Raw genomic sequence first — 15959 nt, forward strand, 5'->3', positions numbered from 1 at the left:
TATATATATATATATATATATATATATATATATATATATATATATATATATATATATATATATATATATATATATATATATATATATATATATATATATATATATATATATGTCGTGCCGAATAGGCACGATATATATATATATATATATATATATATATATATATATATATATATATATATATATATATATATATATATATATATATATATATATATATATATATATATATATATATATATATGTATATATATGTATATATATATATAGGCACGATATATATATATATATATATATATATATATATATATATATATATATATATATATATATATATATATATATATATATATGTCGTGCCGAATAGGCAGAACTTGCGATCTTGGCTTAAATAGCAACGCTCATCTTCCCATATAGGACAAGCGAAAATTTGTGTATGCATTAATTTCGCCAAAATCATTCTGAACCTATCGAAAAAAATATATTTCACTGTGCTTCTTTAGTATTAAATTATTGCAAATAAATCTAAAATATATTTAGTTAGGTTAGGCTAAAATAAATTGTTCTTGTTATAATAAGGTTAGGTATGTTTTCTAAGTTCCTTTTGGTGCAAAATTATAAATTTTTACATCAACATCAATGAAAAAAAATATATCTTTAAACGTATAAGAGAAAATTTCAGAAAGAACTTAATTTTAAATGAATTCTTGCTAATTGACCAGTTTTACATATTCGGCACGACATATATATATATATATATATATATATATATATATATATATATATATATATATATATATATATATATATATATATATATATATATATATATATATATATATATGTATATATATATATATATATATATATATATATATATATATATATATATATATATATATATATATATATATATATATATATATATATATGCAGGCACTGTACTTCCCATTACCAGGACTCAAGTCCGGCTATATAAAAATAACCGGTTTCCCTGAATCCCTTCAATAAATATTACCCTGTTCATACTCCAACAGATAGTCAGGTCCCAAATACCATTCGTCTCCATTCACTCCTATCGAACACGCTCATGCACGCTTGTTGGAAGTCCAAGTCTCTCGCCCGCAAAACCTCCCTTACCCCTTCCTTCCAACCTTTTCGAGGACGACCCCTGCCCCACCTTCCTTCCCCTACAGATTTATACGCTCTCCGTGTCATTCTACTTTGATCCATTCTCTCTAAATGGCTAAACCTCCTCAACAACCCCTCTTCAGCCCTCTGACTAATACTTTTATTAACTCCACACCTTCTCCTAATTTCCACACTCCGAATTTTCTGCATAATATTTACACCACACATTGCCCTTAGACAGGGCATCTCCACTGCCTCCAACCGCCTCCTCGCTGCTGCATTCACAACCCAAGCTTTACACACATATAAGAGTGTTGGTACTACTATACTGTACTTTCATACATTCCCTTCTTTGCCTCCATAGATAACGCTTTTTATCTCCATATATACCTCAACGCACCACTCACCTTTTTTCCCTCATCAATTCTATGATTAACCTCATCCTTCATAAATCCATCCGCCGACACGTCAACTCCCAAGTATCTGAAAACCTTCACTTCTTCCATACTCCTCCTTCCCAATTTAATATCCAATTTTTCTTTATCTAAATCATTTGATACCTTCATCACCTTACTCTTTTCTATGTAAATTTTCAACTTTCTACCTTTACACACATTCCCAAACTCATCCATTAACCTTTGCAATTTTTCTTTAGAATCTCCCATAAGCACAATATCATCAGCAAAATGCAACTGTGTCAATTCCCATTTCGTATTTAATTCACCATAATTTAATCCCACCCCTCTCCCAAACACCCTAGCATTTACTTCTTTTACAACCCCATCTATAAATATATTAAACAACCATGGTGACATTACTCACGAAATCGTAATGACACAATTGCAAACAAACCATACCCCGGCCGGGATTGAACCCGCGGTCAGAGAGTCTCAAAACTCCAGCCCGTCGCGTTAGCCACTAGACCAGCTAGCCACAATAAGATTCGTCCAACTAGGTATATTTCTACACCATAGGAAGGTTAGCACAGGCACCACTGTGACCACAAATGCAAGTTTTTACAGACGAATCTCCAGCTAGCGTGGCCGTGACGAACTCTAGCTCAAGTCCCTTCACTGCCGTCAATATGACTCATGAAATCGTAATGACACGATTGCAAACAAACCACTGCCGTCATGTTGACGGCAGTGAAGGGACTTGAGCTAGAGTTCGTCACGGCCACGCTAGCTGGAGATTCGTCTGCAAAAACTTGCATTTGTGGTCACAGTGGTACCTATGCTAACCTTCCTATGGAGTAGAAATATACCTAGTTGGAGGAATCTTATTGTGGCTAGCTGATCTAGTGGCTAACGCGACGGGCTGGAGTTTTGAGATTCTCTGACCGCGGGTTCAATCCCGGCCGGGGTATGGTTTGTTTGAAATCGTGTCATTACGATTTCGTGAGTCATGTTGACGACAGTAAAGGGACTTGAGCTAGAGTTCGTCACGGCCACGCTAGCTGGAGATTCGTCTGTAAAAACTTGCATTTGTGGTCACAGTGGTGCCTGTGCTAACCTTCCTATGGTGTAGAAATATACCTAGTTGGACGAATCTTATTGTGGCTAGCTGGTCCAGTGGCTAACGCGACGGGCTGGAGTTTTGAGACTCTCTGACCGCGGGTTCAATCCCGACCGGGGTATGGTTTGACATTACACATCCCTGTCTAAGACCTACTTTTACCGGGAAGTAATCTCCCTCTCTTCTACACCCTAACCTGAGCCTCACTATCCTCATAAAAACTCTTTACAGCACTTAGTAACTTACCACCTATTCCATATACTTGCAACATCTGCCACATTGCTCCCCTATCCACTCTATCATATGCCTTTTCTAAATCCATAAATGCAATAAAAACTTCCCTACCTTTATCTAAATACTGTTCATATATATGCTTTAATGTAAACACTTGATCTACACATCCCCTACCTACTCTGAAACCTCCTTGCTCATCCGCAATCCTACATTCTGTCTTACCTCTAATTCTTTCAATTATAACCCTACCGTACACTTTTCCTGGTATACTCAGTAAACTTATTCCTCTATAATTTTTACAATCTCTTTTGTCCCCCTTCCCTTTATATAAAGGGACTATACATGCTCTCTGCCAATCCCTAGGTACCTTCCCCTCTTTCATACATTTATTAAACAAAAATACCAACCACTCCAACACTATATCAATCCCTGCTTTTAAAATTTTTGTCATGATGCCGTCAGTTCCAGCTGCTTTACCCCTTTTCATTCTACGTAATGCCTCACGCACCTCCCCCACACTCACATCCTGTTCTTCTTCACTCCTAAAAGATGGTATACCTCCCTGGCCAGTGGATGAAATTACCGCTTCCCTTTCTTCGTCTACATTTATAAGTTCCTCAAAATATTCTCGCCACTTCCCAAAACCTTCATCTCACCGTCTACTAACTCTCCTACTGTTTTTAACTGACAGATCAATTCGTTCTCTAGGCTTTCTTAACTTATTTAACTAACTCCAAATTTTTTTCTTATTTTCTTTAAAATTCCTTGAGAGTGCCTCTCACACTCTATCATCTGCTCTCCTTTTGCACTCTCTCACCACTCTCTTCACCTTTCTTTTAATCTCCATATACTCTACTCTTCTTATAACACTTCTGCTTTGTAAAAACCTCTCATAAGCTAACATTTTGCCTTTTATCACACCCTTTACTTCATCATTCCACCAATTACTCCTCTTTCCTCCTGCCCCCACCCTCCTATAACCACAAACTTCTGCCCCACATTCTATTACTGCATTTTTAAAACTATTCCAACCCTCTTCAACCCCCCCACTACTAATACTTGCACCAGCCCACCTTTCTGCTAATAGTTGCTTATATCTCACCCGAACTTCCTCCTCCTTTAGTTTATACACTTTCACCTACCTCTTGCTTGTTGTTGCCATTTTCCTCTTTTCCCATCTACCTCTAAATAATGATCCGATATATCAGATGCCCCTCTATAAACATGTACATCCTGGAGCCTACCCATCAACCTTTTATCCACCAATACATAATCTAACAAACTACTTTCATTACGTGCTATATCATACCTTGTATATTTATTTATCCTCTTCTTCATAAAATATGTATTACTTATTACCAAACCTCTTTCTACACATAGCTCAATTAAAGGCTTCTCATTTTCATTTACCCTCGGCACCCCAAATTTACCTACTACTCCCTCCACAGCATTTTTGCCCACTTTAGCATTGAAATCGACAACCACCATTACTCTCACACTTTGTTTAAATGTCCCCACGCATTCACTCAACATTTCCCAAAATCTCTCTCTCTCTCCTCTACATTTCTCTCTTGTCCAGGTGTATATGCGCTAACTATAACCCACTTTTCACATCCAACATTTATTTTACTCCACATAATCCTTGAATTAATACAATTATAGTCCCTCTTTTCCTGTCATAACTTATCCTTCAACATTATTGCTACTCCTTCTTTAGCTATAACTCTGTTTGAAACCCCTGACCTAATCCCATATATTTCTCTCCACTGAAACTCTCCCACCCCCTTCAGTTTTGTTTCACTTAAATTCAGAACATCCAGCTTCTTCTCATTTATAACATCCACAATCATCTCTTTCTTATCATTCGCACAACATCCACGCACATTCAGACTTCCCACTTTGACAATTTTCTTCTTATTCTTTTTAGTAATCTTTACAGGAAAAGGGGTTACTAGCCCATTGTTTCCGGCATCCTAGTTGACTTCTACAACACGCATAGCTTACGGAGGAAAGATATACGTATATATATATATATATATGATCTAAATTCCTTAAGGAGCTGGGAAAGACTCATCAGGGTAACTAGGGATCCCAGGGCAGCTAGTTTTCTGTTCCAGCGGCTCAGTGCGGCTGTTCAAAGGGGTAATGCCTGCTGTATTTTGGGCACACGCTTCAGCTCTGAGGAGCTGGATGAGATTTTCGCCTTGTAATCGGTGATACACACGTAACAACATGTACCGTATGTGCCACCTTTATATCAATAGTGTATCTCTTGGATCTTCTGTACCATATTATGTAATAAAATATTCCTATTAGTAATATATATATATATATATATATATATATATATATATATATATATATATATATATATATATATATATATATATATATATATATATGTCGTGTCGAATATGTAAAACTGGTCAGTTAGCAAGAACTCATTTAAAAATAAGTCCTTTCTAAAAATTTTCTCTTATACGTTTAAAGATATATTTTTTCATGCATTTTAATGTAAACAAATTTAATTTTGCTCCAAAAGAATCTTAGAAAACTTACCTATCCTTATTATAACAAGAACAATTTATTTTAGATTAACCCAACTAAATATATTTTAGATTTGTTTACAATAATTTAATACTACTAAACAAACACAGTGAAATATATTTTTTTCGTTAGGTTCAGAATGACTTTGGCGAGATTATTGTGTACACAAATTTTCGCTTGTCCTATATAGCAAGATGAGCGTTGCGATTTAAGCAAAGATCGCAAGTTCTGCCTATTCGGCACGACATATATGTATATATATATATATATATATATATATATATATATATATATATATATATATATATATATATATATATATATATATATATATATATATATATATATATATATATATATATATATATATATATATATATATATATATACATATATATATAAGGAATGTTATATAAATGAGACAAAGTCTCATTCATAAACTAAAGGAATGGCCAGTATAGTACAAAGCAATCATCGTATCTCTCACAGAAAAAGCTCTCAGGTGAAAATGGCAATACAACATTCCTAGATGGTACAAATTGATACGGAATAGAGGAGAAAAGAAGAAGGCCTACAATTATGATCATGACCAGTAAAATTTTGTAGATTCGGAAAACCAGTAAATGTTTTAATTTAATAACTACACTGAAAACATACAGGCAGAAACAGCAAGATCATATGCAAAACCATAATTCGTTGGGGATTTCACTCAAAAGGGGACTGAATAGGAGAACCAGTATCTGAATGAACAACCAGAACCAAGAAGAGTAAGACTGGAGGAAACAAGGACAGATAATATCTGTGACCGTCAAAGTCAAGTAGTTTAGCTACATCCAACCACTAGAAACACAACTAGGTGGAACACAACGATATGTCTTTACCCGTCAGAAAGGAACACGCAGTTTTTCTGTCCACTTCTCGGAGAGAAATTATGTTAGACATCTGAATTAAGTTCCTCTCTGACGTCGTTGGCTCCCTGTTTCCTGTCCCTCAGGATATTCAGGTTTTCCTGAGCTCTGGACCACCATCCCACACAGCAGCAGCAGTCTCTCTCGACGCCTTGGTATAATTCATCCATCCATCATTTTATTTACCAGAGCTCCACTAGCAAAATACATACTGGTATTGCCATCCCTACAGATGAATTACAGTCACACACACACACACACACACACACACACACACACACACACACACACACACACACACACACACACACACACACACACACACACACATACACACATACATACACACACATACACACACACATACACACACACATACACACACACATACATACACACACATACACACACACACATACACATACACACACATACACACACATACACACACGCATATATAGATATATGTATATATATATATATATATATATATATACATATATCTATATATATATATATATATATATATATATATATATATATATATATATATATATATATATATTGGACAATTAGCAAGAACTCATATTAATAATTTTGTACCAAAAGAACCTTAGAAAACTTACCTAACTTTTTTATAACAAGCGCAATTTAATTTAGCCCTATCAAACAAAATATATTTTAGATAAGTTTATAATTAAGTTAATAATAATCAAACACAATAGAATTTTTTTTTCTTAGGTTCAGAATGACTTATGCAAAATTATTTCATACACAAATTTTTTTATGTAAAGTCTGCTATTTATATCAAAGGTTAATTTAAATTTATTTACTCTCCCTTTAAATCAATGAAATATTTTTTGTTTTTCGTAATGGTCTGATCGATTTCAGCTGATTTATATCAAAAACAAATATTATTCGGCTTATTCGGTAAATATAGATTCATGGACGTGAATCAAGATTTTCTTAATTTTGTCAAGTAAATCTGTGGAAATACTGTGATGAAAGAGGTAATCTTATTGTTGTTCTCCCACCCGCAGGTTACGTGGCTGAGGCGCCGTGACCTACACATCCTGACGGCTGGGCATCACACTTACTCGGCTGACCAGAGATTCCAGGTGAGTTTTTCTCATACACACTGAACAACCAGATACTTCTCTGGATCACATAACAGCACACAGGTTTTTTCCTCCCTATACACTGACATTATCATTCACTGTCTACCAAATAGTTTCATCCGTAGGCACTGACAATCGAATATTTAGTTTCCCTAAACACTGGCAACCAGATGACAAACAAATATATATCTCCACATGTACTAATTTCCAGGCTTTTTTGTTTTCCATAAAATTTCACCATTTACTAGATTCTTTAACTAAAAAGTTATATGCTGTATTCCTTATATTTTGTTTAATCTTTAAAAAACTCTAAGCCTTGAGCATTATATAGCGCCTGAGTAATGGGAGGCAATTAGTTTAATTTCAAGGAATGGGATAATAAATGCAGTTCCTTGAATCTAGTCTTTCACCCACAGAAAATGTTTAGTCATCTCAGTTTTCCTATACCCGTCATCAGGTAAATCCTGTTCAGTACACAAGCTGATGATCAAACAGGTTCCATTCCATATATACCCCAAATATTCCTTAAGAATAATTTACCCGATAAATCCAATACCTCGTGTACTGCAGTTACCTAGTAATCTAGTCTGCTGGTCACCAAATGGGTCTTATATTTCCTACATTGGTCTCTAGTTAATTCTCTCTCTTGCAGAATTTAATATATATCTGAGCCAACTAAAATTTAGGTTTCCGTGCACGTGTCTTGCAATTTCCATATACTTATTGCGCAGTAAATTTTCCATCTATTCACGCGCTGCTTCTGCTAGTTTCATATCTTTCACTCTCCCTTGCTCTTCTATCTTCTGTCTAATCTGGACTTTAATATGAGAATTTCTAGCTAAATTGGAATGGCTCTGAGAAAAAAATTTAATAGCAAGTTTAGTAAACTTCACCTGGTGTGTGTTGCTGACTACATCCCGTCTAATAAATTACCATCCCTCACACACTCTGGACATCCATAACGACCATTCTGTGTACTGAATTTCAGATATATTCCTCAGCCAGGAAGAGTTTTTGAAAAAAACGAAGCATCTCAATTTCGACATATAGTTTTCAATAAGTGGACAGCAAGTAAGAGATAATTTGACATTGATAATTAAAGCAACAGATAACAAAAGGGAGAATTATGGCATTAGAAAACATAATGCTGGTTGTTTGGTACAGAACCGTTGGTGTGCTGCACGAAGACAGATTGTTATTCAAAAATTCTGGTATGTAACAAAATTATTACTATAGGAGCTCATGGAAACAAGACGGTGTACGTCTGAGTACTTAGTGTTTCGCAAGATAACGTACTGTAATAATGTTGGTAGAAGTACCAACAATATGTAAAGTAAAAGGACACAAGTGCAACTAATGTGACGTTTTATTGTGGCAACGTTTCGCTCTCCAAGAGCTTTGTCAAGCCGTGTACTGCTTGTAACGGCTTGACAAAGCTCCTGGAGAGCGAAACGTAGCCACAATAAAATGTCACATTAGTTGCACTTGTGTCCTTTTACTTTACAAGGTAACGTACTATACTTACATCTTAAATATGGCAGCATATTCAGCGACTATAGCTTTCATTAATAACTTAAGTCATGAAACGATATTAATGTTCTATAATTACCCACATGAAGACAAATTCAGAAAATTAATTGGTCCGTATATATCTGTTCAGCATCTGTGGTTTATTGTTGAACACTGACAAGTGTTCATTACATTCTCATTAGTTATTCAACAAACGCCTGTTTATTTCTTGAGTGTTAATTTAAGAGACATAAGCAGTGTTGGAAATACTGTGATGTTATTGAAGTGGGTCTTACTCACACATCTAAATTATAAAACAAAGGAAAATTGTTTTCATTAGATGACTTTATCGGTTTTTATATTAGTTTACCATGAAGTAAGGAACTCTTTGATCTATGCTTTGATTTATGCTTTGCGGGATAAACACAGCCTGTACTAGCAGCTTGTCAGCGTCTTGGCCGCCAATCAGATTTTGTGCAAGTGAGGCCTCCATTTTCTTCATACTTCTTAATATCGGCTTAGTTTGTTTTTAATAATTTTAGCAAACTGAATACCATTATCTTGTGCTCTTAATTACGTTTATCCTCCCGTAAATTTTTAGCTTCAGTGAAATGTATAGAAGCTCACTGATTTATAATCTACAAAGGATTTCAGTTGTTATTTGGTGCAGTGACGTCAGGAACTCTTCGGCCTGGGTCTTAGGAGAAAATTATATGTAATCCAGTCAGTTATATAATCCAATACGATTATATGTATTCCAGTCGACTATGTAATCCAGTACGATTATGTGTAATCAAGTCGTTTACGTAATCCAGTACGATTATGTAATCCAGTCGATTATATAAATCAGGACGATTATATGTAATCAAGTCGGTTATGTAATCCAATACGATTATGTAATCCAGTACGATTATTAAGTAATCCAGTCAAAAAAAATTTCGTTGCTTGAAGCAGCCACTTTTATTCTTATGATATTTGTCGTCTTGATGATATATTACGACATTCAGCAACGGTTACACTATAACTGCAGAATATTATTTTCTTTAAATTAATATTCTTTGCGTTTTATAATATAAACTAAATATCATATACAGTCCACCAGGGAAAATAATTTGTACACGTAAGTAATTCGCAATAAGCAACATGCAAAAGCTGTTTCCAATTATTTTTCTCTGTGGTACAATTTTGTATTTTATTGTCATTTTTTTATATCATATATGACATAAAAAAAACTAAGTCAAAATATTATATTTGATGAAATGTTGAGATTTATAAAAAAAATATGCAAGATTAAGTTCTATGTTTTACGTATCAGCTAAAGTGAATAACTTCAACGTTACAATAAGACAGTGAAAATAATCATTATGGCGTTAAAACTACATAAAGCGCATAGTGCTCCTGGGAGACAAACCTCAAAGGAATCTAAGATATGTAATACCGAGTTTCTCGGGATGCTGGGCGCTAGATGAATCCACGAGGGAGAGAGATACGATGCTAGAGGCGCATGGGTGGAATGACAAACGTAGGCAACTGTTGTTGAGCGGTTGAAAAGCTGTTTCCGCTTGCTGCTGTTGTTGAAGCAGCAGCAGGCGGCGCTTTCCCTGTGTCTGCTCACACACCTGTATCCTGCTACACTTGGACTGCTCAGACACATGTATCCTCGCAACGCTTGTGTTACCTCAGACTCGTGTATCCTTGTAACACCTGTATTACCTCAGACATATGAATCCTTGCAACGCCTGTTTTACCTCAGTTATATGTAACTTTGGAACACCTGTGTTCCCTCGGACACATGTATCCTTGCAACACCGGTGTTACCTCAGATATGTATCATTCAAACACCTGTTACCTCAGACACATGTATCGTTGCAACACCTGTGTCACCTCAGACATCATAATCCTTGTAACAACTGTGTCAGCAAACATATACAGCCTTGTGACGCATCTACGTCATCTACGTCAGCAGACACCTGCAGCCTTGTGACACCTTTGAATCTTGCATCCTTGCAGCACCTGAGCCAGCTGGTACCTTCGTTTGTACACAGTCTGAATAAGTGCAACAACTACAACTTTGCAGCACATGCATTTTATTAAATGTTTTTGTAATTGTAATACCTATTTCATTCGGCACCTGTTACCTTGTGACACCTGTGTTGCCTCACACACTTGCAATACCTGAGTCAGCTGATATCTTCAGTCTTGCTATACATATGTCAGTTGACACCTGAACCAATGCAATTACTGTGTAACGCAACACATAAGTAGAGTAACAGCTAAATTCTCGTAATGATGCAGGAATGCAGATCTAAAGCAAAGGTGAAGGAACAGCAGAGTTCCTAAGATGAGGCATTTGATAAGATTGTGGACCTGCATAGTCAAGTTCTCGTAAAGTAGTACACATGTGAACACGAACCACAGCTGAAGGAACAGCAGAGTTCCCAAGACGACAAATTCTTTAGTTTCTGATCAATTATTACATCATGCTTCTCATCTCGTCTCGCATCTGTCGGGTGGCTCGAACCATTCAGCAAGGAGACTTGATGAGAGCAGGAAGCCCAGTGATGCTACTCCATCGACAAGGGTCCCTTGTTATCTCTCACATTGTGGATGAGGGGAGGGGGTAAAGGTAACTGCTCACGTACCCCTTTCTGAACAATCATACTTCTTCCACCAGTCATTCAGTCTTCCACTCTTATTCAATAAACTTTTTCCTCACAAGGTACACTAGCCGATAATCTTGAGAGTCCTCTAATAGTGGTATCTGTTGACGAATCCTGCTTCATACCATTTCTTACTTGAATATCAATTTGACTGTGAAAATTTGTTAGGTGGGATATGACCTTCTCTTCGGTTATGGCGATGATGCTCTCAGTCTTTTTTTTCTCACAATGTTATCTTTCATCGTAGGTTGTCCCTTCAGCCTCCTGAAGCATATGAATAATTATTGAAACCTCCCTCTGTTCTTTCCACTTCTTTTTCTACTCCATATTTCCTGATCTGTTTTAAGCATCTTTGTTATTTCCCTTGTTATGTCCTGGACGCCCAGATGGCCTGATATTACTCCTACAAAAGACTTCTTAACTCATTCCTCTCCTTCACTCCTCTCCCAGTCCTCTGATGTTCATCTTTCCATCACCTTGCTATTTTCAGGCCTTGTCTTTATATGCTCCTTCAGCACTTCCAATGATTCCACCACGCTCTATATCTTTGCCTCAGCAGCTACAGCTTGTACCACACACATATCTTCCTTTCTGCAGATATCTTCTCCACCATTGTATTGCAAAACTCATTTAGAATTTTTTCACACTCTTGTTTCATTATGCTCTTGAAGCTTTTTGCCGATTCTTTCTCCCCAGACCAACCATCATCGGTTCACTTGCCACTATGTCCTACCTATTGGGATTCCTTTTTTTTATTTAATACTGATTGCATGCTCTATCTTCTGCAGTTTGTAAACTTTGTGTAGATGTGTGAGAGTGTGCATGTGTGTACTCACCTAATTGTGGTTGCGTGGGCCGATTCACAGCTCCTGACCTTGCATCTTCACCAGTTGTGACTAGTTCCACTCTCCTTTCTCCATGAGTTTTATCATACTTCATACAGCTCTGTATAGATCCTGTCTCCTCTACTTCACTTTCCAGACTATTCCACTTCCCGACAACTCTATGACTGAAGAAATACTTCCTAGCATCCCTGTGACTTATCTGAGTCTTCAACTTCCAATTGATGCTGTGTCCCATCTTAAAAATTCCTGTCTCTATCCACCTCGTCAATTCCTCTCAGTATTTATAACTCATTATTGTATCCCCTCTAACTCTTCTGTACTCCAGTGTTGTATAATTGATTTCCATTAACCTCTCCGCGTAGGACATGCCCCTTAGCTTCAGGACTAGTCGTGCTGCATACATTTGCACTATCTCTAATTTCCTGATGTGCTTGACGAGGTGTGGGTTTCTAACAGGTGCTGCATACTCCAATATGGGCCTGACGGACACGGTATACAGAGTCTTTAATGATTCCGTACTGAGGTTTTGGAAAACTATTATTAGGTTTGCTAGGCGCCCATATGCTGCAGCAGTTATTTGGCTGATGTACGCCTCAGGAGATGTGCCCAATGTTATACTCAAACCAATATATTTTTCCTTGAGTGAGGTTTATCGTCCCTGGCCCTTTAACTGTACTCCGTTTGCGGTCTTCTTTACCCTTACCAATCTTCATGACTTTGCATTTGGCGGGGTTGAACTCCAGGAGCCAGTTTCTGCACCAGTCCTGCAGCATGTCCAGATCCCTTTGTAGTTCTGCCTGGTCCTTGTCCAGTTGAATTTTTCTCATCAACTTCACATCATCTGCAAAAAGGGACACTTCTGAGTCTATTCCTTCCGTCATGTCGTTTACATATATCAGAAACAGCACCGGTCCAAGATTGACTCCTGTGGAACCCCGCTCGTCACAAGCGCCCACTCTGACACCTCGTCATGTACCAATGACTAGCTGATGCCATCCTGACAAGTATTCCCTGACCCATTGCAGTGCCTTCCCTGTTATACATGCCTGGTCCTACAGCTCAAGCACTAATCACTTGTGCAGAACTGTGTAAAAAGCCTCCTTACAATCCAAAAAATCGCAACCTATGCACCCCTCTTTCTCTTGTCTTACTGCTGTCACCCTGTCATAGAACTCCAGTAGGTTTCGACAGAGGATTTCCCATCCCTGAAAATCCTCTTATTTCTGTAATTTTCTCATAAAACTTCAGAAGGTTTATGACACAGGATTTGCCTTTCATGAATCCGTGCTGGTTGTCGTTTATAATCCTGTTCCGTTCCAGATGCTCCACCACTCTCCTCCTGATAATCTTCTCCATGACTTTGCATACTATACACGTCAGTGACACTGGTGTTATAAAGTCTGGAAGGCATCTACAGAGACAAAGCCAGAATTAAGATTTATACAAGGAAAGTTGTATATAAGTGATAATTCAACAAGACGACGGTTGTAAAATGCCTCTTTTCTGTCTCCTTTTTTAAAACTGGGAAATACATTTGCCGTCTTCCATGCCTCGGGTAGTTCCCCAGTTTCAAAGGATGTGTTGAAGATTTTAGTTAATGGCACACACAGCATTTCTGCTCCCTCTTTAAGGACCCACGGGGAGATATTGCAGGTCCCATTGCCTTTGAGGTATCAAGGTCACTTAGCAGCTCCTTCACCTCCTACTCAGTTGTGTGTATGTCATCCAGCACCTGTTGGTGTATTCCCTGTTGGTGTCCCCCTCTGTCCTGTCTTCTCAGAGTCCTTCCTATCTCCACAGTGAATACTTCCTTAAATCTCGTGTTGAGCTCCACGCATACCTCTTGATCGTTTCTTGTGAGTTCTCTACCGACTTTCCTCAGCCTGATCACCTGGTCTTTGACTCTTGTCTTTCTCCTAATGTGGCTATGTAGCAGTTTCGGGTCAGACTTGGCTTTCGATGCTATGTCGTTCTCGTACTGTAGCTGGGCCTCCCTCCTTATCTGTGCATACTCGTTCCTGGCTCTTCCACTGATCTTATTTTTCTTGGTCCTTTGCGTTCTGTACCTCTTCCATTCTCTAATGCAATTAGTTTTTGCCTCCCTACACCTTCGGGTAAACCAAGGACTCGTTTTGGTTTTCCCATTGTTTCTGTTGCCCTTGGGAACAAACCTTTCCTCTGCCTCCTTGCATTTTGTTGTTACATATTCCATCAGTTCGTTTACTGACTTTCCTACCAGTTCCCTGTCCCACTGAACCTCCTGCAGGAAGTTCCTCATACCTGTGTAGCCCCTCCCCTTTTATAGTTTGGCTTTTCCATTCGACTCTTCTTGCCTTCTCCACTTGTAACTCAACTATGTAATCAAAACTACGTGATCACCAGCTCCAAGGGGCCTCTCATATGTGTGTGTGTGTGTGTGTGAGTGTGTGTGCGTGTGTATGTGTTTGTGTGTGTGTGTGTGTGTGCGTGTGTATGTGTTTGCGTGTGTGTGTGTGTGTGTGTGTGTGTGTGTGTGTGTGTGTGTGTGTGTGTGTGTGTGTGTGTGTGTTTGTGTACTCCCCTATTTGTGGTTGCAGGGGTCGAGTCGTAGCTCCTGGCCCCGCCTCTTCACTGATTGCTTCTAGGTCCTCTCTCTCCCTGCTCCATGAGCTTTATCATACCTCGCCTTAAAACTATGTATGGTTTCCGCCTCCAATACGTCACTTTCTAGGCTATTCCACGGCCTGACTACGCTATGGCCGAAGAAATACTTCCTAACATCCCTTTGATTCATCTGAGTCTTCAACTTCCAATTGTGACCTCTTGTTTCTGTGCCCAATCTCTGGAACATCCCGTCTTTGTCCACCTTGTCTATTCTGCGCAGTATTTTATATGTTATCATGTCTCCCCTGACCCTCCTGTCCTAAAGTGTCGTCAGGCCGATTTCCCTCAACTTTTCTTCGTAGGACAATCCCCTTAGCTCTGGGACTAGTCTTGCAGCAAACCTTTGCACTTTCTCTAATTTCTTGACGTGGTTGACCAGGTGTGGATTCCAAACTGGTGCTGCATACTCCAGTATGGGCCTTACGTAAATGGTATACAGAGTCTTGAACGATTCCTTACTGAGGTATCGGAATGCTATCTGTAGGTTTGCCAGACGCCCGTATGCTGCAGCAGTTATCTAATTGATGTGCGCCTCAGGAGATATGCTCGGTGTTATACTTAACCCCAGATCTTTTTCCTTGAGAGAGGTTTGCAGTCTTTGGCCATCTAGACTACATTGTGTCTGCGGTCTTCTTTGCCTTTCCCCAATCTTCATGACTTTGCATTTGGCAGGGTTAAACTCAAGGAGCCAGTTGTTGGACCAGGCTTGTAGCCTGTCCAGGTCTCTTTGTAGTCCTGCCTGATCCTCGTTCGATTTGATTCTTCTCATTAACTTCATATCATCTGCACAGAAGGACGCTTCTGAGTCTATCCCTTCCGTTATGTCGTTCACATATACCAAAAACAGCA

General features: G+C 38.0%; 1 protein-coding gene across 1 annotated transcript in view; it reads left to right on the forward strand.

Moving 5' to 3' along the window:
- Positions 1 to 15959, forward strand: part of LOC138854995 (zwei Ig domain protein zig-8-like) — a 159561-nt gene that overhangs the window by 58595 nt on the left and 85007 nt on the right. The window contains exon 4 of the mRNA XM_070101501.1: positions 7376 to 7453. Coding sequence (XP_069957602.1) covers positions 7376 to 7453 — 78 coding nt within the window. The remainder of the gene's footprint in view (positions 1 to 7375; positions 7454 to 15959) is intronic.

This window comes from Cherax quadricarinatus, chromosome 77 (assembly GCF_038502225.1).
Source record: "Cherax quadricarinatus isolate ZL_2023a chromosome 77, ASM3850222v1, whole genome shotgun sequence".
Classification (NCBI taxonomy): domain Eukaryota; kingdom Metazoa; phylum Arthropoda; class Malacostraca; order Decapoda; family Parastacidae; genus Cherax; species Cherax quadricarinatus.